This window comes from Cololabis saira, chromosome 10 (assembly GCF_033807715.1).
Source record: "Cololabis saira isolate AMF1-May2022 chromosome 10, fColSai1.1, whole genome shotgun sequence".
Classification (NCBI taxonomy): domain Eukaryota; kingdom Metazoa; phylum Chordata; class Actinopteri; order Beloniformes; family Belonidae; genus Cololabis; species Cololabis saira.
The window spans coordinates 30,875,054-30,899,076 of record NC_084596.1 but is presented as its reverse complement, the minus strand read 5'-3'; the positions used below and the strand labels follow the sequence as shown (position 1 = coordinate 30,899,076).

General features: G+C 39.2%; 1 protein-coding gene across 3 annotated transcripts in view; it reads right to left on the bottom strand.

Moving 5' to 3' along the window:
• b4galt2 (UDP-Gal:betaGlcNAc beta 1,4- galactosyltransferase, polypeptide 2) overlaps positions 1-24,023 on the bottom strand; it is a 193,104-nt gene that overhangs the window by 3,886 nt on the left and 165,195 nt on the right. The window contains exons 7-8 of one of the 3 annotated variants that reach the window (XM_061732519.1): positions 11,632-11,736; positions 387-563 (exon numbers count right to left, since the gene is read on the bottom strand). In XM_061732519.1, coding sequence (XP_061588503.1) covers positions 410-563; positions 11,632-11,736 — 259 coding nt within the window. In that variant the 3' untranslated portion in view covers positions 387-409. Of the gene's footprint in view, positions 1-382; positions 564-11,631; positions 11,737-24,023 lie in introns of all 3 variants that reach the window. The other 2 variants (XM_061732518.1, XM_061732520.1) reach the window with 2 other exon arrangements.

Sequence of the window (24,023 nt, the reverse complement as noted above, 5' to 3'; positions counted from 1 at the left end):
TGAATTCGGGCTAAGCACAGACCTGGTTCAGTTTCTGCAGCTGGATTTGAGTCATTGCGATCAGGCTGATTCTGGGTTGTCATTAATATCCCACCTGAGCCACATTAGTTCCAATTTTAGGCCATTATGAGGCCAACATTTTTTTTTTTTGTCTACCTGCAGCTTTTTACTCTCATCCTTCGTCAATGCAAATATTTCACAAAAAAAAGCAACTCTGGCTTTAAACTCTAGTTGAGAATAATTTGACCAGAGACAGATGGATAAAGCATCTACCAAACCAACACATGTAAGCCACATTTATATAATTTGAATATATATTACATACACATAAATCTGTTCACAAAAACCAGAAATGTTTTAAAACTGTATGAAAGTATTGTACCTACAACTCTCAAAGACATCATGGTCTTCACCAACAGGTGGTGCTGTGATATTGTACTTGGAACTCAACGGTATTATTAACAATATCCGCCTGCGTTAGTCTGAACTTTGCTGAAATATCCTTCCCCTCTGGATGTGATTCAGCAGTTATACCAGGATCTGCTCTGATTTTAGTATTAAAGCTGGAACATAAAACACACAGATTTTTTCTTTAGAGAGTGACATACAGATCTGCTACTGAGCTTCTTCTGCTCAGCGTGATATAACCTTTGGCATCAAAACAGATTCAAAACACAAACCCTCATCACACTCTCGTAGTCGTACATTTCTGCAGCCGGTCAGAATTTAAATGAAGCCAGATTGTGTGAGTGTGTAATAGTATGTTTACGACACCCTTGTCCTAAAATGGCTTTTTGTTATTTCTTGGTCTCTGAATAGAAAGAGCTGAATAGTGTGTGCGTGTGAACACCAAACAGCGGCACGATCGCTGTTCAAAAGACACCAGTGGCTGACTGCAACAAAAGATGTCTTCTTAATGATACGCTTGGATGTACAACTGAAGTTGACACTTCAGTCCGACATGGTCCAGCGAGTCCACAGATTCCTGTCGGAGCTGACTAGTAAGAACCTATCCCTCTTTCTGCATCGCTTTCCCCTTCTGTCCCTCTCAAATCGAATCAAAAAGAGCTTTTGTGGCATGAATGGAGGCTGGAAAATTGTTGTTAGGCATCTTTCCGTCGAATAATAAAACACAATAACATAAATAGAGGTACATGTTTTGTGAGTTCTACAAAGGACGGGCACTCCTGTCTAAAAGGAGGGGGATTAGATTACGAGAGAAAGAGCAAGACCAGAAGAAGGAGAGAAAAAGAGAAGTGTTTCAAGTAAAATGAGGGCTGTATGGTGGGCTACACACACACACACACACACACACACACACACACACACACACACACACACACACACACACACACACACACACACACACACACACACACACACACACACACACACAGGAGGAGATGTACTGATATTAAAAATTATGTTATTAAGGGAAAAGATTAATTCATCAAACATGGGATTATACATAAATTAATCTCTTTATACATATCAAGAATAACAGATGGAAATACACTCACATGCACACACAATATCAAGACTGTTAGTTTTTATTTCAGAGTTAGAGGGCATGACACAGACAGCCCTCGCATATTCAATGACCTGATTTCAAGAAATCCTAACTGGGCTATGGAAAGCTCAATTTTAATGCCATCAAGCCATCAAGATTTTTCCAGGAAAACATTTGTGGTTTAAGATCGCAACCCCCCTCCTGCCAAAATAAAATGGATTGCCCACAAATCCGAGGTATTTGGTCATATTTTCAAGCATAGTTCCAGATCCAGGAATGTAAGTATTGAAAAGAGAAATCTGACAAAAACTCAATCATCTCCTTTAGTCACATAACGTCTATAGAAGATGGACTGAGAGTCTGAAAGTGTCTAAAAAGTTACCGTAAGCCAATCCTGAGGTTATTGACCTTGTGGTTACATAATGTCTAATACTGTTTGAGGCCTATTTGATTTTGATTTATTCCAATAATTATTCTCTTAACACATTCATCATCTCTAATCATTACCGTCAAGTCATTTTCATGCAATATAATGTTGAATGTGTATTTTATGCTTCCATTTAGAGTAAAATAGACAATCAAGCAGGGTAGCTTTAGTGTAAAGCTACTTTTTTTTAGTCTTTACCAGATAAGCTTAATTTATGCATCATCTAACAACTACAGTATGTATAGGATCTACGTTGTTACTGCCGTTTATCCTTGTCTGTTGTTGTTTGCATCACTCTGCAGGTTCTGTGCTGCAGTGCTGTCGCTTGCAGCACAAAGCTTCAATTTGTCTGCTTCCTATATGTAGCTCAGACATAGCAAAAGAGCAAATAAAACATAACAGAGGTGATAAATGTTGAGTGTTGGTAATTTTTACTGACATTGTAGCGATATATCTTTCTACCTAGATTAAAACAACAAAGGAGAAGTAGCAGCAAGAAGTATGAAGCAGAAGAAGACCGACAATCCTATCAAATGGTCACATGTAGTGGGACAAGTGGTAACATCTAGAGTGAGAGGTGCATGTTAGGGCACGACGTGGCTTATGGTGTAGGGTTGCCTGATACAGCACTTGTCAGTGCTCATACATTTCAAACAAAATTAACTAAATTTAATACATGTGTATCATCTCACTTTTTATAAGAGGGCGCATTCAAAGCAGCCCTGTCTGGTTCGTTTCAAACAGAACAGAGTTCATATGCTCAGAAAGTGTGCAATTGAACTCTGATGCAGATCAAATAAGCAGAATCTGGTCCATCCAAAAGGTAGGTTTTGAGACACACATGATAGAAATATGGGCAGAAGAAGAAGGTTAGGGGCAGGATGGTGCAGATGGTGGTGAAGCCGCCTCACAGCTAGAAGGATCTGGGTTCAATTCTTGTCTTGGGACGCTGTGGGTGGTGAGGACGTGTTTACTTGGCCGTGTCCTCAGCACCCACACCCTGGGTGGGGTTGGCTGGCTCAGGGCAGGGCCCTCCCGGGGTTGGAAGAGGGAGAGCAAGGCCCAGGAATGCATTAGGTAGGAGCACTGGGTAATAACATGTGATAAAAATAAATATAAAAAAAGAAATATGGCCAGAAGAAAATATATCACAATGGTAATGAGAGCGTCACCACAGGTGAGGAGGAAAATAAGCCACTATCGTCTTTTTGATATAAAAACCTGACGAATGAGTGTCCAATGACGTCCACTATAGCGACAAGATGGCGACCACTGAAGGCGTGAAGTGTTCAGCGTTCCACATTAAATCTTCTGACAGTTTTGAACGCACCATCTGGGTACCTGCCATGCACTGTGAAATGAAAACATTGCAACTGTACATGCAGTTATGCACTAAAAATAGAACTCGTGTGCAATTTGGAGCAAAGTCGTCGTCTCTAGAATTACACACAGAAACGTTGCAGCGACGCACAATGGACAGTGTGTCTGACGCTTCTGGATAACCCTGTCGTCATTGTGGTTTCTTGGTTTGCTCTCTCTTTTCGATGAGTGTGAAAGAAGGATGGAAAAAGACTGCTCTGATGCCAATTTTTAAATGTATAAAAAATGTGTATTACAATAAAAGAAGGCATAAAACAGAATGCAGAATTTGGGATCTTTCTGAGCCAATTGACCCTTTGTCAAGCGTCGCTCCTGTTGCTAGGTCGGACAAAACTGTCATCTCTCCCGTCCACTTCCATTGTAAAAACAGGGTTTTACATCACTTTATTTCTAATGAATGTACCAAAGAAAATCAACAGCAACTAGACATAAATAAAAAGGAACACTTCGGGTACCGTGTACTGAGTTTAAAAAACTGAGGTTTTCTGCACAAACTAGATCTTTTGATTAGTTTAGCTGATAGCATGGTGGAAGAGTTGAACTGGGAGTGTGGCCGTCCACGTAGCTTTATCCAAAGCAGACATTTTTTGTAATTTACCATTAGTTTTGGGAAAGGGATGGAATGTATTCCTGTGATTGTCTCTGGGTAGCCAGTGTCGCTTTTTCAAGTGCCCCAAGCACACCGCTTAACCATTTTAAGATAAATAAATGAAACACTTTCGCGGTTGTAGCTATGCGTTGTAGCCTGCTGCCGAGCCGACTTTGTTTTGGCAGTACGGATCAGATTTCTGCCAGTTTGGGGATAAAAGATACGCTGCACCCTCACTACCCTGTGCACAGTGTGTTCCTTTTTTACTAATATAACGTTTATTAAAAAATAATCCAGTGATTTAAATTTCGATACAAGGCACAAACACAAACTACGCTTTTTCCATAGATGTGAACGAGAGACGGCTATTTTATCCAACCTGATATCCTTCCCCGAATGTAGCCACGGAGATGGATTTTTCTGATTGGTCAGTCAGGGACCAATCAGAAGGCTGACAAAAGGGTCAATTGTAAAAGAAAAAACCAACAAGCAGAGACAGTGACATGCTTTTATAGAGGATGAGGCTGGAACCCTGCCTACAGCAGCTGTTAGCCATAAAAGACCTTACTAGATCTACCACTTGTAAACTCAGGTTGTAATCTAAGGTTTATCTTTATTGTCTAAACAAATTTCAAAATGAAACAAATTCCTTCATTTCCCTAGAGGAAAGCATTTACTTTAAGTTATTCATTTGTTCAACAAGAGTTCAGACACCACATGATGGCATGGGATTATCTATGTATTCCAATAGGTGATATGCCGACCTTTGTTTTTGGGGGAATTCTGCTCCTCAGATGCACCGGATCGGGATGAGAGGTGAATTTCACTGTTGAAGGTGGTGATAAGGAATTTTTCTTCCATTACCCTCGGATGTGTCTTTACAACGACCCACTTTGGCCTGAACTCTGTGTCTAATCTAATTGGCTAGGGTCTAGCAGTGTAGTGTAAACTTGATCGGTTGAAACATGTTGAAGCGGGAAAAGATGAATATCCCCCCCCCCTTTTGACAGAGGCAACGCAATCAACACATGCAACCCCACGTTCATTACAGCAACGGAGAACATCGTCATTCAGTCTATGGAGAATGACCCAGATGACAACACACAACTCTGCTGTGTGAATCCAGGTGAACACACACACACACACACACACACACACACACACACACACACACACACACACACACACACACACACACACACACACACACACACACACACACACACACACACACACACACACACACACACACACACACACACAAAGGATGGCAACTATCAACATATCAAACGTGATGCTTCTAAACAGTAGTTCCCAAGACAGTGGGTCATGTAACGCTGTAACACGGTACAGGATAGAGGAACTTTCAGAAATGTTTTATTTTATTTCAAAAAGTGGGCATTCATACAGACTTGTCAGAAGCATGATGAACATGAGTCACGAGACTATTGATACAACTCTAATTTAGCTAAGCCAGGCCACCTTGCCTACCTTAGCATCTCAATACTAAGCTAAACAAGGACAAATAACAAATAACCCTGTCAAAAAAATTACAACATTTGCCACCAACACCTTCAAGGCTTTGTCTTTTCAGATGCCATTGCTAAATTGAGAAAAAGCAAATAAAACAATTCTATATACAAAGACACAAGCTTGTGCTAATAGTCTGGATCGCTGTCCCAAAAACTGAAAATTGATGTTTTAATTTGTTTTTTTTGGAAAGATTTTAAAAAAATGTTAAAAGAAAATTTTTAAGCTTTTATTTCCGAACTCTCTGTTGGTTGGTATATTGTCTCACATTGGGACAGGGCCAGATAAGTTGTTTCCAGCTGGAATGCTTAGCTGGACCAACATCTGCTTCTAGATACTGGTAGATACTGGTTCGGCTAATCTAGACTTATTTTGTTAAGACATATAATAAGTGTATCTCACATTTGTCAGATTATTATGAATAAGATGTTAAATAAAGTTGTATTCATGTGAAATTAAAACTTTCAGACACAAGTGGATATGGAAATGCACAAACACACACATACACTGAACAATATTCAGCTGCAATGCAAGAGATGCCACTGGCCAGACAGACCATGTACGTATGTGTGCATGGGTCTGTGTGTGTGTGTGTGTGTGTGTGTGTGTGTGTGTGTGTGTGTGTGTGTGTGTGTGTGTGTGTGTGTGTGTGTGTGTGTGTGTGTGTGTGTGTGTGTGTTCGTGTTTAACAGATACCAGTGGCTTGTGATGAATGTGCCTCTTTCTTACGTCCACTGGCTCAAAATCTCATTGCTATGCCGAACCAGCATCTCTGAAAGCACTAAGAGAATGGACGTCTGTGTGAGAGGATGTGCAGGTTCGAATAGATTTGCATTCATAAGTGTGTGAGATAGCAAGCATTCATCAGGCAGTGAAGACAACGCTTCCCCTGGTAAAAGCTGGACATTACACATGTCCTCCAGGAAGGCATCAACACCAACATGGATCTAAACACAACCCACCACGTGCAGCTAAAACCCATTTAAACTGTGTAAATGACTATTTTCACAGGGGATTTGTTAACTTGTCACAGCAAGAAAAGCTCATGTGGAATTGATAAAATTAACACTGGCCCAGTTCCTAGTTCCCTGGCATAGACTCTCAGTCATCCAGGTCATGGTAACTCTCAAAGGCTTGAAACATGGCAAATGGACCTCCTTTTCATTGTTCTTGAACAACTTACTGCCCTCATTTTCTTGTCTACCTGCTGTTAATGAAAGCCGTGCCAAAATAACACTACTAGGAGGAGCGTTATTAGTATACACACCGTGTGTATATGGTGCGATTATGGTGATCCACAAAAAACCATCATCAGGTAAAAGTTTGGTTTATCACTGAATATGTACAAAATGATGTTGTTGTCCTAATCACCATTTATCATCCAAAATATAAGCAGTATATATCTGACTTGCTTTGTCGCTATTGCACGTTAGCCTTCATTTCAAAGTGTTGTTGTGTTTTGACGAGTGTATATTGGAGATAAGGGGTTACCGTGGTGACCAATTCTTCTTAAATTCGTTTTATACAAAGGAGACTTGTAAAAAATACCAGATGGCTTGATAGATCATATTGATTTAACACTTTCCCACTGAGTAAGAGCAAAGCACTTAAAGCTGCACTATGATGAATGTTAAGCCTCCTTCAGGAAATGACAAGTGATGAATTAAATTTCATGTCCAAAGAGGGATCCACGAGGGAGAAAAGGAAGGAGAGAAACACTCCCTTCCACACGCGCTGCCTGAACACACTTTATTTAAGCCCAGGCCCACTTCTTTTCTGAAGATGCTTTAGGAGGGAATATCTGAGACATAATAATGAGGGTCCAGTAAGACTGTTAGAATCCGGTTTGTGTCAACTCATAGCCAGTTATTTTCTGCCCGCTCGCCACAGTTATGAATAATGTATCGATCCCAAATAAAAAGCTTCCCTGTTGGTGTCAGCCTTTGGTCCGGTTTACAGATCACAGAAAGCTGGGGTCAGGAAAACCAGCAAGACGAGGACAAAAATGAGAACTGGGTATCATTCAGACGAAGACACACAAGCAGTCTCAGAGTAGTGGCTGATGTATTGATTTTGATGAAGGCGACTGAACCACTCTGACCTAGACGGCTCCCATCTCCACTGGTGTCATTTCAGCAGGCAATTACCGAGGAATCGTCGATCCTTTCTATCTCTCTCTGACACTCACACACCTACATTTACACACAAAGCAATGATTGATGACGCATTTACCAAGCTGGTTATTTTAGACACTGTGTATGTAAATTATTGCTGTCACTTTACAGAATCGATTGTTAACTTAATGCTTAAACCACATCTGGATGGAGGCCTGATATCTCACTTGTTTCTGTGGTGCTTTAAGGTGAAAAAATAAATACTTTTTGTATCATTAATCTGACATCTCTTAGGCATTTATCCTTGGTAGATCACTTCTGTGTCACATTTCTATATGAAATGTCTGTTAAATTCAAGTGTTTCCCAAATGAGTTAATTTACTTGGGGCTGATTAAGTGAATCAGTAGACCAGGTAAATCTCTCTGCCCTTGGCACTATAATAGTTTTAGGGAGGGGCGTTTGTGGTGACATTGTCAAGCTGGTGCAGTGGATGTGATGCATCTTCTGTCAACCAGCCATGACTGGTTTGTCAGGGAAGAGGATGGGGAAAAGGTATGAGAAGAGAACAGACACTTTGAGCATGGCTGAAAAACTGAGGAAGAAAATGCCTGATACTCTTGAGAGAGACAAGGCAGGCAAACCCATATTTCCAGTGGTAAGACTTTTCCTTATTGGGGAACAAAAAAAAAAGTAAAAAATTGAGTGAACAGGAGCTGGTACAGTTACAGGGGGAGTGAAGATGTGGGGTGTTCCCATCGCAGCTCTGGTCACTAGCGGGCCTGTCAGGGGACCTGAAGCAACCTGAGATGATGGAGTTGGATGATGTGATGGTGATGGTGGCAGTAACTACCATTGTTATTGTCATTATCATTATTATCAGTGTTATTATTACCAATATTGTTGTTATCATTGTTAATTTTGTTATTTTCATCGCTATTCTTATTTTAGGTTGGTACATTTGGGAATGTGTATTCATGCTTATGTAGCAAATATATCTATATGTTAGTATATATTTCTACATGCATGTGTGTATGCATCTTCAAGTGCAGGTGTGTATTTATATTTGCATGTATGCACTAATACTGCTATAAATATCACTATCTGAACAATATAACATGACATAGTAAACCATATAATTATGATATTTTTGTTTTAGATTAAAATTTCATAGATGTTTGGATAAAAGATAGATTTATACCTACAAATCTATGTATAGACTAGTATAGATCGTAAAACCAGAAAGGTAATATAATACAAATATTAATATAAACTTGTTTGCTGGGAACCTGTTGAGAGCTGGGGTTTACAGGGGGCTGCACATAAAAAAAAACAATTAATAAGCAATACATTAAAACTGTATGTATGTATGAGTGTGTGCACATTTGTACATGAATGTATGTATATGGTTGTGTGTATGTGTTTATATATTCACATGGGTATATGTTTATGTCTTCTATTTAATTATAGTTATTATTATTGAGTAAAAGTAGTAGTATGCATCTGTATATGTAATTGCAGAAATGGGTATGCATTTATGTGTATGCATGTTTAGGTATAATCGTTAAGTATGTGTACATTAATCTGTGTGCGGCACGCCTAAACTAGTACTTGTAATGTTTTTGTTGATTTTATGTCTATCAGTGTTTATCCAATATGTCCCTCCCCCTTCCCCCGACCTAGACACACATTCAAGATGCTTGCACACTTTCACACACGTATACCAAACACATGCAAACCTACAGTATACAAGCGTGCCACATGTAGTACACACTTTAATCTGAGAATTCAGAAAAAATAGCTTTTGTCGTTGTCTTCCCCTTCGTTTATATACTTTGTTTATATGTATATGCCTGTCTTATGTTGTATAAGACACCTTTTGTAATATCCCACCACACAATTTACATTACAACACACCACACAGCCACCACACAGTCACAACAACACTGCACAAACTGCACCCATCACTGTCTTGTCTCTGTCCTGCCCTTTTATATTTCACATCGGTGGATTTCGCCCTCCATCTATTAATAAAATATATTTGATCAGTCTACCAGAAGACCAGTGGAGGACACATTCACTTTCACACACACCTACACACAAAAAACTAACATGTACTGCAAGATTAAAATAAATGTATAGTGGCAAAAATGAAAGAAAACTCATGGCCAAATCCAACTGGATGAACTAGTTACATTTCTGCCTCTTATAGCTTGTGGAAATGCTGTTTTTTATGTACTGTGATATCTTTTACAAAGGGGAGAGTGATCTAATTTAGACCATTTGATGAAACTAAAATTGTAATTAGTACTGGATGCCAGGCTCAGTGGTAAAATGCAACATTCAAATAATGAATGCCGTGAGTTGTCTGGCTTCAAAAACAGCCAATATTTTTTCATGTTACCAGCAGTTTTTAATCTTCTTATAAACCAATTTGAGAGACTAAACCAGACCTCACTGTGACCAAGAGGGAGCAAATTCCCATCTAAATTTTGTGACATAATAATTTCACATGAGATCGAACTAAAATGATATTGGACGGGGGGAACAGATTTCACAACATCTTCATTCAGACCAAGCTAGAGCAGCTATTGATTTTTGCGCTGAAAAGCATCATTGGCCAGCCTATCCAGGCATGAAACCGGGGCTCTTAGAGGAGAATAAACAGTGATAATCCACATTTAAGCAGCTTAATGTGAGGTGCTACACTCCTGGTGATTAATGTGTCTAGAAGGGCTCATCTCTCGTTCATCAAAGCATAAAATAACACATTTATGGGGGAAGAATTCATACACATTTGTGTGTAAAGCAGTTTAAATGGCTGTAGCAAAAAAAGAGCAGAATTCCAGCCCCAGGGATGCCTCTCTGAAAAGCTATTCTTGGTTTATTGAAATTTTTTTGTCCATCGCATTTTGAAATCTTTCTGGTCTCTCAGTGACCAGGAAGGCCAAGCCATGTTCTTCGGAGTAATGCTTTTTTTTTATATATACAAAATCCAATGTAGCAACACTGTCATGACATTACAGCAAATTACCAACTTTTGGTAGTTACGTCTTTGAAAAAACGAAACAAAAACAAACTAAAAAAAAAAATTAGATTTTGTGATGACATAAAGCTGTTCTCTTGGCTCTTGCATTTATCTTTTAACATCCTGTCATAAATAAAATGTTCAAATCCATATCTGAAAAAAGACTAATCTCTGCAGTTCTGCAGTATAACCTGCAAAAAATAAGCTATTCATTGATAAGGAAATATATAAGGAGTAGATAGGAACAAAAATAGTAGTAGAAAAGGAAATCAATACATTTCTATTACTGTAAAAGTCACAAGCAACAGTGATGTCAGGGGTTTCTGGAAAAAATGAAGTTGGTGTTCAACAAAAATAGAGTAGAGTTAAGAACTGAAAGAGCTTAATTTGTAGGCATAAAAGCGTGATATTAAAGGAACAGGAGACACAATCCCAAGCTAGAGTCTGAGTTTTTTCCCCAGAACCTCGGGACTCTGGCTATTAACAAGCGGATGTCACAAACGATGGAGTCTACAAATCAAACAGTCTTTAATAATACACTTAACCACTTCAGAGATGTATGAAGAAGAGTGCATTTGTTTTTTCTCCCAGTTTCTCACAAGGAGCTGCTCAGTGAGTAAACAGCAGGAGCGCTGGACTAACAGTTCACAGCTCCCACGTGTAAAAACGTACTGTAAACCAGAGCCTGATACAAAGAAAGGACAGGTGTCTCGAATAACACCATTGCTGAAGAAAAGGGTTTTCACCACTGAAGTCCGTATTGGACAGTGATAGTAGATAATGAGAACAGCAATGTGTAACAAATGTTTTTTACTATTCACTGAAGGCCTTTTACTAATCCATGTTTGCAGGCAGTATGTTCATCAGTGGCAAACAGTTATTGTAAAGTCATGCTGAAGGTCTTTCGTTTTCCATGATGTCCAATATTTGTAATACTTTCAAATAAAGCTGATACATTTTGAGAGGAACACCTGAGCCTTGCAGCCGTGAAACAAAAGCGGCGCGATCGATTCGAATGTATAGCTGGGGAACGATTTTCGACAATGATGTAGTACCTCTGCGGGTTGGGCTCGTTGTGTTTGTCTCTCTCGTGTTTAATCATTCTGTAGCGGCCGATGCGAACGTCTGGCCTGGACACCTTCATCCCATTCAGAGTTATCCTGCAACACATACAGATACATTATCTGTTAGAGATGGGAAAGAGAAAGGAACACGTGACCAAATGAAAAGAGGGAGATTGTGAGAGGAACAGAGCAGATGAGGGACTACATACCAAATTCTGCTCTGGAGTTCCAAGGTTATCTTTTCAAATATTTGTTTTTGCTGAATATATTTGATACCATGAGCATCGCTGTTTTTTTTTCAGGAAACCCCCACATTATTTTTCATGACATAATCTGATATATTCTCAAAACATACATGACTGTTACTTGTGCCGATGATTATGCATTAGTCACACCGACCACACCGACCAAAGTAATGGATTTCAGTTTGATTTTCATTTTGTGCTTGCACCTTGTTTTGTGTTGTTTGCAGATGGGAATTTGACTTGCAACTCCTGTAACGTCAGAAACAAAGTTCTCCAACATGTGTTATGCATTGTGAGAGTCTATTTTCTTAAACTCCACCAGGAAATTCTTTAATACCTAAACCCAAGCTGATAGTGAGTGAAAGCACAAAGGACTGTCATTAACATTTCATTTTTTAAACTGTATTTTTGAATTGCATTTGAATTCCATTGTATAGACTATTTGTGTAGTCCTGGTTTCAGCTCTGGCAGCACTTGTTTCAGGTGTCGAATAGGATGACACTGATTGGACAAATTTGATCAGAATGAATACAAATAATGTCAAAGGTTGCCATGAGCTAAGCCACCTAAACTAAAAATGCAAACTTTATTGACTGAACTAGCAGGGATTTGTTCCAAACCGCTTCTAAACCAGCTGGTTCTGCCCTTGTGCAACATGATGTTGCACAGCCTGAAGGGGAGAAAAGGCTTCCTAAGCACTCTTCAGAAAACCTATGGGTGACATCACAGGGGGGTTTGTCCGATTCTTTATATACAGCCTGACATATCAACAATGATGAATTTGGCTCACAGAGCTAAAGTGGAGATCATGACAGAGGCTATTAAGAGGGTTAAGAAAGTAATAATGGGAGAGAAAATCCGAGTGACCGTATAAAAGCAACGTAACCTCTACACTTATGGGGTCCCAGTGAGAAAATGAATTACAAAAGTTCCCATGTGCTGCTTTGAAAGCAAAGTAAAGTATATCAATTTGCTTAATATAGTGTAAAAACTAATAATACTGGATGGGTTATTTACCAAAGCCTTCAGGGCAAAAGTTGTGCAATTCCTTCAAAAGTGAAAACATATTTTCTACATTAGTTTGGAAGCTACACTACTTGAGAGACACTACTGCTGTTACTTTTGAGTAACTATGACAACAGGAGAGTGATAAACAAGCTGTAACAGCTGTTTCTGAGCTGTAAAGACATCAGTGAATATGCTGACTCAATGAACAAAAGCCTCAATGGGTTGAAGAGGAGACCTCAGAGCTGCAGAGCAGAAGCAAACTGGAGTGTGAGGAAGGAAGAAATGTAACCGTCTTCTCTAGATCGTAATGGGGAATGTAAGATGAGTGACACACAACATGGATGAGCTTAGAACTATGAAGAGGAGACAGTGGGACTAACGGGAATACAGTGTGATGTGCTTCACCAAAATGTTGGTTCAGGAGCATGTTCATATAAGCAGACAGAAACTACAAGCAGCAAAGCAGAAGTAAAGGAGACAGGCTTGAGTTGAGGTGCTTGTTAACACTCCAAGACATGTGACTCCAAAAAGAGCCACTCTATACCCCAGATATCGAAATGTTCTCTGTCAGTTTCCATCCATATTCTACAATGTGACTTCACTTACAAAACAAAATACCGAAATAACTTCAAGACAGTCTATTTCAACCATGCTTCTGTCTACTACACTTTCAATTTTAGTTTGTCAGCGGCTTCAACAAAGGAAAAAAAAAACTGTATTTATTATATGCAAATATTATATTACAGTAAAGCCTGTTAGACTGCAATCCACTTGGAAAATAAGGTGCTCGTTTTCACCTTCACCTTTAGGAATCTACAGTTCACAGTAGCCTGTGAACACAAGATAGTAACAGGAAGCTGAAGGAAATCTGCAGCGGTGCTTTGAGGTTACAGATTGAGTGGTCTTTATTTCCTTTTGAAAATACCAATTGGGTTCTGACATGCAGCTTTATTCACTGCTGTAGAAATAACTTTTCTTTCTTTCCACCAGGATGAACAAGATCTGATGCACATCCCACACAGGGTGTTGAAAAGTTAGTTTAGTTTCTATGAACTCCTGAAAACATTGTGTTATGCTTCTCTCAAGTGTGACTTTCCCCCAAAATTGGAAAAAAAGATAGTATAGATGTATGTGATTGCTATCTTCTATCATCATCTCCATTTTACACTCTTCTTCAGGAGCTACCATTTTGTCCAATTGTCTTTTTTGACTTCTCATGTCCTTCAGATGGAGTTCTCAGGGCTTTTGTTGCTGTAAATAGTGCAAATTAATTTCTAAAACAACACCCAGAAAAATTAACATACAGCTCACTTGGGGGAATAAATTACTGTACCAGAGATATCGTCAAAAGAAATAAACAGTTCCACTTTGGGAGCGGTGAACTTTACAGGCCGCAGCTGGGAAAAAAGACCTAGATTTACTGCATACAAAGCATGGGATCAGAACCTTGAGACCGAGCGGTAAATGCTGTATTACTGCTAAGGTGCCACACAAGAGGATATCTGTACAGAGATCTGTGTGAAATGCGAGAACAAATGGAGTGAGGACAAGACAAATGACAGATCTGCTCCATGTAAAGCCCAGCTTAAACCCTGAGTTCGTCAGAGGCATGGTATTCATATGTCTAACAGGATAAAGCATGTTTCTAAACAATCAAAAATTCTCACCTTTTGCAACACAGATATGTGAAGTGAGTTAAAAAGCATCCATGCCTGATATTGCTCCTCTAGACCTGCCCACCAGCTCTATACTCCCAACCTTCTCTTAAGTGTCTTTCTTTTCTCACATCTTAGCTCTTTCTCTTAATATTTAAGACTTTCTCGTTTCCATTTGCCCATTTATCTTGCCTTTCACTTTTATTATCTGCTCTGTACTTCAACCTAAGTGTATAAAGCTGATATTAAATGTTTATAGTGCACAAAGAACTGCAAGCGTCACGCAGATTAATATTTTCTCACCACAGTATAGAACCCTGTTCGACTGTGTTTGAGATCTTTATTAATAAAATATCATAACGCTGAAAGTTGGGGGCACAATGGGGGAGTGGTAATACTTTTCTAAAGGGCAGAGGTGGACAGAGTACTCGACCCCAGTACTTGAGTAAGAGTACAAATACTACTGGTCAAAATTTACTCCGTTACAAGTAAAAGTAGCTCAGTCAAAATATTACTCGAGTAAGAGTAGAAAAGTACTTGCTTTTAAAGGTACTTAAGTATCCAAAAGTAAATGCTTTTAAATTTACTTTAAGTAAAAGTAAGAGTAAGAGTAAGAGTAAATTTCTTATTTTCCACATCAGTAAATTACTATTTTTTTTAAATTTAAGGATCTTTTAACTCTTGTTTCTGAGAATTAACTCTTTGAAACCAGCTGCACTGATGTGCTGCTTTTAGAACCACAATGTTATATAAAACCTGCAGAAACACCAAAAACAAATCAAATGAATGAGATCATAAGAGGACAGCAGATGATGCAGAGTTTATTAACAATCATGAACTGAAACCAAATGAACCTGCACCATCCAACTAAGTCTGGATCTCCCTCAAAGACCACTGCTTTACAAAAAACTACATCTCTGCTTTCAATAACTCAATGTTGACGTCACTTAACTTTACAGGAAGGACATGTACCAGCACAATATAGCAATATAGAGCATAACAAACTGTCTCCCAATGTCTGTCTTGGCTGTCTCCCAATGTCAAGATACGGCCAAGGATTTTGTGAAAGTCCCTGCTCCGAGTCCGAAAAAAGAGCAGACCTGAAAGTAACGAGTACTTTTCAGCCTTCCTAGAAATTGTAAAAGTAAAAATATTTGTCTTGGAAATGTATTCAAGTCAGAGTAATAAGTACCAAAGAAATCTAGTACTAAAGTAAAGTACAAATCCTCTGGATATGTACTTAAGTACAGTACTCAAGTAAATTTACTCCGTTACTGTCCACCACTGCTAAAGGGAGACTGGAGTGTGTGTTCCAGTTACAGAAGACTCACACTCCTCAGTCTCCCTGGTAAAATCGATGAGGTGCTGGCATGAGTTTCCTCCATAGGGCGGATGGACTTTCCCTTAGAGGTGCGGTAGGATACGCATTGATCTGAGATGGACTTGGAATAGAGCCATCACTCCTCCACATTGAGAACAGCCAACTGAATTGGTTCAGTCATCTGGTGAGGAACGGCCTCCCTGGGAAATGTCTTTAGTACGTCCAAACTGAGAGAAGGCCTCAATGCAAACCTTGAAGAGATTGTATTTCTCAGTTGGCCTGGTGTCCTGTTGGAAGAGCTGAGGGGGCGGGGAGAAGGAGCTCTGGGGTTCTCTGCATACTTGTCTCCCGTTTTGGCCGGGAAACTACCGAATTTTACCTCTCTTTCCAGCCGTCCTCCTGTATTAGTATTTTCCCGTACATTTCCTGTTTTATAATTTAATAATTTTGAAACAGCAAACTGAATTGCCACCGGCCACCGGAGGTTAGTGGCGACAACGGGAGCAAACTCGGAACAACAAATCAGAGATGGATGGATGTAACGAGAGAAGAGGTTCTCTCTTTGTGTAAATATCTCTAAAAATGGGAAACCGACTTTACTTTCCTAAAGAGGAGCAGGATGAGGTGATTTTAGTGTCTCTCACGGGGGAAGGACCGATGTCCGTCAGCAGCATCAGAGAGCTACACGAGTGAAAATGACAAATAAAAATAAAATGTAAATGTTTCACTTGAAGACAATCAATGTGTATATAAACTGAAAATATTTAAAATAAATAAATGTGCTCTAATTCACTTTTGTGTTTCCATTTAGGCTCTATTATAGGAATTACATACAGTACATAGGAAGTACACAGCATTTCGGTGTCAACAAAGGTCGGCCGATCAGATTCTGAGCACATAATTGTAGTTTGTAAGTAGTTGACAGTTAGTTATTTTAGATTTATTGTAAACCCGACTTGAAATGTAAGATACTGGACCTCGTTTGGGCTGGTGGGAGCCTTATTTTTAAGGTATGGTTCTCTGATTAGATAATGGACGGATGAATGGATGTTTGTGTACCATGTAGATATTGATGTTGCATCAGGCTAGGAAGGGAATGACATATCTATGTTGCATAATGTCTTCAAGGGCCTACTTTTATAAAAAACCCACAGAGAAGGCCAATCTTAATCTTATCTTGTGGTGTGTGACCGCTTCAATGTACCCACATTACCTACCCGTCTATGGCATATTTAGGTCCCATCTAAAAGCTCCTCCTCGCTGTCACTATTGTAAAACGGTAAGCGGCACTGATGGCTTGTCTGGGTTGGCAACAGAAAATGGGTTCCCAGCTTTTCATGTTCGGAGTTTCTTTGAAGTTTATCCACTACCCGTTTGTTCTACACTTATGCTTACAAGTTTACCATTTTCACGTTATCCGTGTTGGTTTACACACATATTTGGTTTTAAACATTAAGAAATATAGCTCATCTACTAATCTATTTCTAAACATATCAAACCTTCAGTCTATCCTAGTTTTAGATGAAAAACAGAAAAAAGAAAAACAGTTTTATAAAAAGGCACATATGCAGTTTCCTACGATAATCTGGTTAATTAGTATTAGCATCATATTTTCTCTTCCTTTCACCTCTGCCTCCACATTTGTGCTTTGCTCTTCATTAACCTCAACTTTTTTTCTCTCCGTGTCCTTCTCCCGCCCTTGTTGTGTCTCTACTTTCTTTGAGTTAATCTCCGTCGTCCTCCATTTCATTTTCTTTTGAGACCAGAGAAAATGTAAATAACCCAGAATGCTGGCTGGGCCATCAAAAACAAATCAGCCAGTGAGAAACCGAAACCTAACTTCATCAAAACAAGACAAAATAAATTCAGCCAAAACGTAATCAGCTTTCCTCATGTTTCTTTTATTGCTCTCAATTCTCCGTGTCTTTGTTGACTCAGCACACACGCATAGGAAAAAAAAACAAAAAAAAAACGACATTTCTGTTGGAGGGTGCACACGCGACCATGCAAGCGTTTGCATAGTTTTAGGCATTTACAGTGAAAAAAGGCTGCACCTTCCTTCTCCTCTTGTGCTTTTTGCTGGGTTTTACATCAACTACAGTTCTGCATCGTTAAATAAATATTTTTTTCGTGCAAATTTCTGCAGCATTTGCAAAGCTTGACTGTAAAATCTCTTTTTTTTCTCCTCCTAATCCCCTACACACGTCAACTTCCTGCTTCTATATTTTAGGTCATGAATGTTATTTTAGAGCAGATCAACAAATGGTTTTGTTCTTTGCGTAGAAGAAATGTAAGTGGTGTTTAAAAAAAAGGCAGCTTTAGATTGATTTAAAATGATGAATAATATCAAGTATGAGATGGAACTACAGGCACCATCACTCTCAACACTACAGAGGTTCCACATTCTTCAGCTCATTAGTGTTTGGCTTCAGTCTCATAGCTTTCATTAACTTCATTGCATGCTGCAGTGCAGAGCTTTTTTTCAGCAAAGTAGGTTTGATAAACCCCTGTGCACTACCTACTCAGCAACAACAGACGCAAACAGCTAATGACTAGCTGGTGAACAGATTGGAGCATTTAGCAGCTAAAGAGCTGGTTATTTCCCAGAGGAGCCGCAGAGACCAAAACTGAGTTAGAGGAAGAGTGAAGAGCGGATTTTATTTTCACGAGACCGACTCCTCACTAAATGAGGCTGGATTTGTAACAAAGCCGCTGTTTGAGAACAAACGCACCATTTGCGAAGCATGATCGTGGTCAAAGCTATTAAATAAATAGATTGGAAATATTAGATCAATCTTATATTTAAACACATAGGGTTTGAATGAAGAGGGACAATTTGGAAATACAGCTTACGTATAAAAAACGATCAATGTCATGATATGATTGAAGACTGGGTATAGACGCCATAATATTCCCATTTTTTTCTATTTATAGGAGTTTCTATTAAATTAGCTATGTACGATATACCATTTAAAAGCCTTATTCTTCATGTTATAGTCTACTATTGCAATGGAAACAGGTATGAGCCCTGATGCTGCTGTTGACGTACTAAATACCTAGGAAATGTCCTAAGTAGTATTCTAGTGTCATTCTCTCATTTCTCAGCCTGACCTAAAATCCTTGGTCTTCAGTCACAAACAAATCTCAGAACACGTGCACCATCTTGGCTGCTATTGGGGGATACAGACTGGAGTTGACAGCTCTGCCAGTGGCAAAGAAAGCTTATTTAAAATTCAGATACAAGTGGAAAAGTGTATAAGCATATTTGAAACCACTTGCCTTATGAATCTGGTGTCCAAGTTACCTTTCCATGTATCTGTTTATTCTGTGATTTAGTCCATCAATCCGCAATCACAGATTTTGTTTGATCCACCTCAATAACTGCCATTCTGCCTGAAAACAGGCAGCATAAATTTAGGACTCTTTTGTTTCAGCACCCAGTATCCACAATCACCGGTATCCAGTTCTCGTCTCTCATCTTATACTTTGTGGAGGTTCTGAAAGCACTCTGCAAACTTAACAAAGAGTCCTATTTTAGAACTGAAATGGCAACTGCTCCAAAATCTTACCAGGAATATGGGAAAGACAGCCCAAACAGCCACAGTTTACAGATGACAGCACGATAGCCATTTTTCATAAACGCTGTGCACATGACATGTTTATTTTGTGACAGAAAAGAAGATTTGGAATTAGTAGTCATAGGCCATCTTTTGTAAAACTTCCTTTTATAGATGGACATCTGGAAAAATATGTTAAAATTCTGGCTGGGATGAAAAGAAATATCAGAATAATGTAGAATAAAGTAGCTGGTAAAAATTATTTTTATCAGATGACTTCATAGTATCCGTCTGCAACTCTTCCTTTCAATGTATCTTTTATTGCATTAAATGCCTGTATTATTACTCATACAGCGTACTTTGTCGTGGGCACTTTGTGCCTCACAGCATGGTTTTCTCAGTTTGAATCCTGGCTGGGCTCATTCCGTATGGGTTACATGTTTCCATGTTTCCATGTGAGTTCTCCATGTGTTCCTGTTTCTTCCCACAGTCTAAAATTGATAGGTCAATTAGTGATACATTCTCCACAGGTGTGATTGTTTGTACACAGTTGTTTGTCTCGTTTGTCCCTGTGTGGCTCTGTGAAGGACGGTGACACTCAACATTTGGTTCCAGTCCCCCGTTTCCCGACTCGCCCCTAAAAAGGCCCTAAAATTGCCACTGCTGACAAACGCTCCAACTTCTTATCAGTACGGAGATTATGTTCCACAGCTCTGACGGGCAGGGGACAGTAACACAGCCTGACAGCACAGTGTGAACATTATGTAAACAGGAAAAGGACAGCAGAGTGTACCATGGAGTTGAGGGATGGAAAGGCTCAATCTCCCCTGGGTGATGTATATAATTCAGAGACAAAACATTTGACCGCCAAATCCACTGAAACTCAGCGTGTGGGTGACTGCTGCGAAAATCCCCCACTATGAGAGACTTTTAAGCACTTTTTAGTAGTGTGGAGTGGTACTGACAGAAAGAAGACGTAAAAGACAGATTTAGTACTGGCATGAATGTTGCAGACCTTTGAATGATTACAGGCACAGTTTACGATCTTTTGCAGTCTTGTGTATTTCCAGCAGAAATATTCCCCGTATGACCTTGACAATGAACACATATTTCTACGTCAGATAACGGTTACTCTAAATCACTCTTCCAGGTCACTTTAAAAGGATTCATCTTCTCAACAAGGTTGTATTGTTCTAAAAAAGAACAGAACGACTATTTACTCCAGCTATAAGTAAAATGAAAGGCTCCACAAAAGCTGAACCGCAGCTGGGATGACTCTTATATCCAGTTTAGTTATCTCCAGAGGTGGACAGAGTACTCGACCCCAGTACTTGAGTAAGAGTACAAATACTACTGGTCAAAATTTACTCCGTTACAAGTAAAAGTAGCTCAGTCAAAATATTACTCGAGTAAGAGTAGAAAAGTACTTGCTTTTAAAGGTACTTAAGTATCCAAAAGTAAATGCTTTTAAATTTACTTTAAGTAAAAGTAAGAGTAAGAGTAAATTTCTTATTTTCCACATCAGTAAATTACTATATTTTTTCTAAATTAATTTAATGATCTTTTAACTCTTCTTTCTGAGAAATAACTCTTTGAAACCAGCTGCACTGATGTGCTGCTTTTAGAACCACAATGTTATATAAAACCTTCAGTCTTGACTTGTTGCGGCTCTGTCTTGACAAACGCAGGCTACTTTGGCGGTATCGTTTTGAGGAGGCTTGACGTATTTCCGCTTTACGTACGTCCCAGTGGAGAGCGTGCACTGTGATAGGTCTCCTCCTTTGACAAAAACAGCTTGTGTCCAATAGGATTTTAGGGAAGAAGAAAAAAGAGCAGACTTGAAAGTAACAAGTACTTTTCCGCCTTCCTAGAAATTTACTCGAGTAAAAGTAAAAATATTTGTCTTGGAAATGTATTCAAGTAAGAGTAATAAGTACCAAAGAAATCTAATACTCAAGTAAAGTACAAATCCTCTGGATATGTACTTAAGTACAGTACTCAAGTAAATTTAGTCCGTTACTGTCCACCACTGGTTATCTCGACTAAAACCTCTTAAAAAGGTCAGGATTTTCTGTGGATTTCTCTTGGAGAACACAGCCCCTCCTTGGAAAATGCATCAGCCTATCGTGAAAAATCTTGACAGTGGTCTAGTAACACACATACACACATACTCACTGAGAGCCCAGAACCCTTTTTTTGGACTGGATTAATCATACATTTCTGCAGCGCTCTTCTCTTATTCCCACCAGTGGAGTTAATTGCATTAGAGCAGTCGAGTGGAGGGCTAGGGAGCCAAGTCTGGTGCCCTGCCTCAGTTCCTTCTGTCGGCAGAAATGAGACGAGAGAGGAAAAAGAGGAGTGGATGGTGGTGGTGATGGTTTGCGGATGCACAGCAGAGAGCAAGTAATAGAAAAGTGAAGTGTGTGGGTGGAAGAGATCTTACAAGAGCAATACATCTGGGAGCGGAAGAAAACCTTCAAATGGCCTTTTGCTTGTCATGTTTTTCATTCAGACTTCACTTTTTTGAAAAAGAAAAAAGAATAGTCTAACTGTATAACTCAATAAATAGACTCAGATAAATCTTGGAACTGAGAGGTAAAAAAAACAACAACATACAACACCAAAGTGGTGGATATTTGTTACAGTATATATGAACACTGAATAATGTGTAATTAGGGCCCGAGCACTGAAAGTGCGAGGACCCTATTGTATCTGTGATGTTTATTATTATTATTATTATTATTATTATTCTCGCCGTAAATGAATTGCCTTTTTGGAGGCCTTAAAATGCTCAAAAACTCACCAAATTTTGCACACGCTTCCAGAGTCGCGTAAAATTACGTATTTTATGGGCGACAGGCATGGGTCCACAAGAATGGGCTCTATAGCGCCACCTATTTTATGTTTTTCGACGAGCCCCATAATATGGTTTGACCTGCAGCAATGACCTTTATGTGTCTATTATATCAGACAAAGCCCTACAAAAAAGTCTCTTGGACCCATGCTCTAAGTTACACAGGAAGTCCGGCATTTTGAATAGAAAATGTCATTTTTGATGAATTCTGATCATTTCTAGGCCTCGTACTTTAACGAACTCCTCCTAGAGATTTTATCAGATTGGCTCACAACTTGATTTGTACAATCTAGACACATGGCCGACGCTAAATTGCGAAGCTTTTAAATTTCTGCCAGAGGGCTTGACCGTAGTGATTCGGCGAAGTTTGAGGTCATTTTTAAGCCTCGCCATCAAACATCAATTGGCTGTAATTCAGCAATACATGATTTGATGTGGTCGAAAACGTATGTGCATGATTGTAGGCTGAGCCTGAAGACATCTATGGTGGAATATTCAGGATCGGTTGTAGCGCCACCTGTTGGCACCAGGAATTGTCATGTCTTCTAGTATGCATCTGTGCTCCAAGCGAGATCAGTTTAATGATCTCAAAGTTGGTCAGATAATAGGTAAGACATTGACGATGACTGACAGAGAAAACTGTACGTTCTTATCGAAGGGCGTGGCCGTTAGAGGTGGTCAAATTTCTGTGTCTCGCCATGAACATAAAAGTTGTTGTAACTTAAACATACTTGGTCCAAATTGACCCAAAATCAATACACGTAATCAGGCTTCCATTCTGAAGAAGTGGATATGACAATCTTGGATTGAAATCCATAGCGCCACCTTTTGGTCAGGTATACATTTTTCATCAAATTATGTGCTGTCATTGCTGTTTCATTCACCCAATCACAATGAAATCGACACATACTAATGTCATAAGCGTCCTTATTAACTGTGTTGAGTATCGTGGTCATAACTTGAAGGGAACTGCCATTTTACGTCACTCTGAATTTTTTGGTAAAATAATAATTTAAAATCATAGGCTTGGTCTTAAGACAATAAAATGTCAGATTTAGATACATTTCGACATGACTAAAAAATCATACGCTGGTACATATCGCTTTTGAAGAACTTTGTAACTCTCTTTTTCCAAAAATGTATTCATATACAATTAAATCATATTTTTGTCATGCCATGTCCAATTAACTTCGTAAACTTCGTAAAAATATTGTTTACTGTGATGTGAAAATATATTTTTGGCATTAAGGTGCGTAAAACGCACGATTGGTAATGAATATTTATTTAAATCCATTGGATTTAAAGCAAGCTGGCTCTGTGTGCCGGCCAGTCCTGCAGCGGAGCGGAGGCCGAGGGGGAGGGAGGAGGGGGGGAGCGGGGGGACGTTGCGTGCGCACCGTATTGACGTTCCTCACACGACATGAATCCTCCAGTGTTTTCACACGAGTCCCAACCTAATCTGTAAGTATTTTTTTATTGTGTGCATAATTGTAGAGTCGTCTTAAGACATCTATGGTGAAATATTCCTGTGGAATAGTTTTCACCGATGTATTTCGGCGGCGCATGTCTGTAATGTAGCTCGCTTTTTTCATGTCTTTCATGTCTCTGTCTTCTACCGAGACAGAGACCACTTAAATAAAACCACACTGATTTTGAGTCAAACCCGTCTTTTTAAATTCAATTTTTATACAGAAAATAATAACAGTGCATGTATTACACCTTATTTCACAGCAGCTTTGCAAT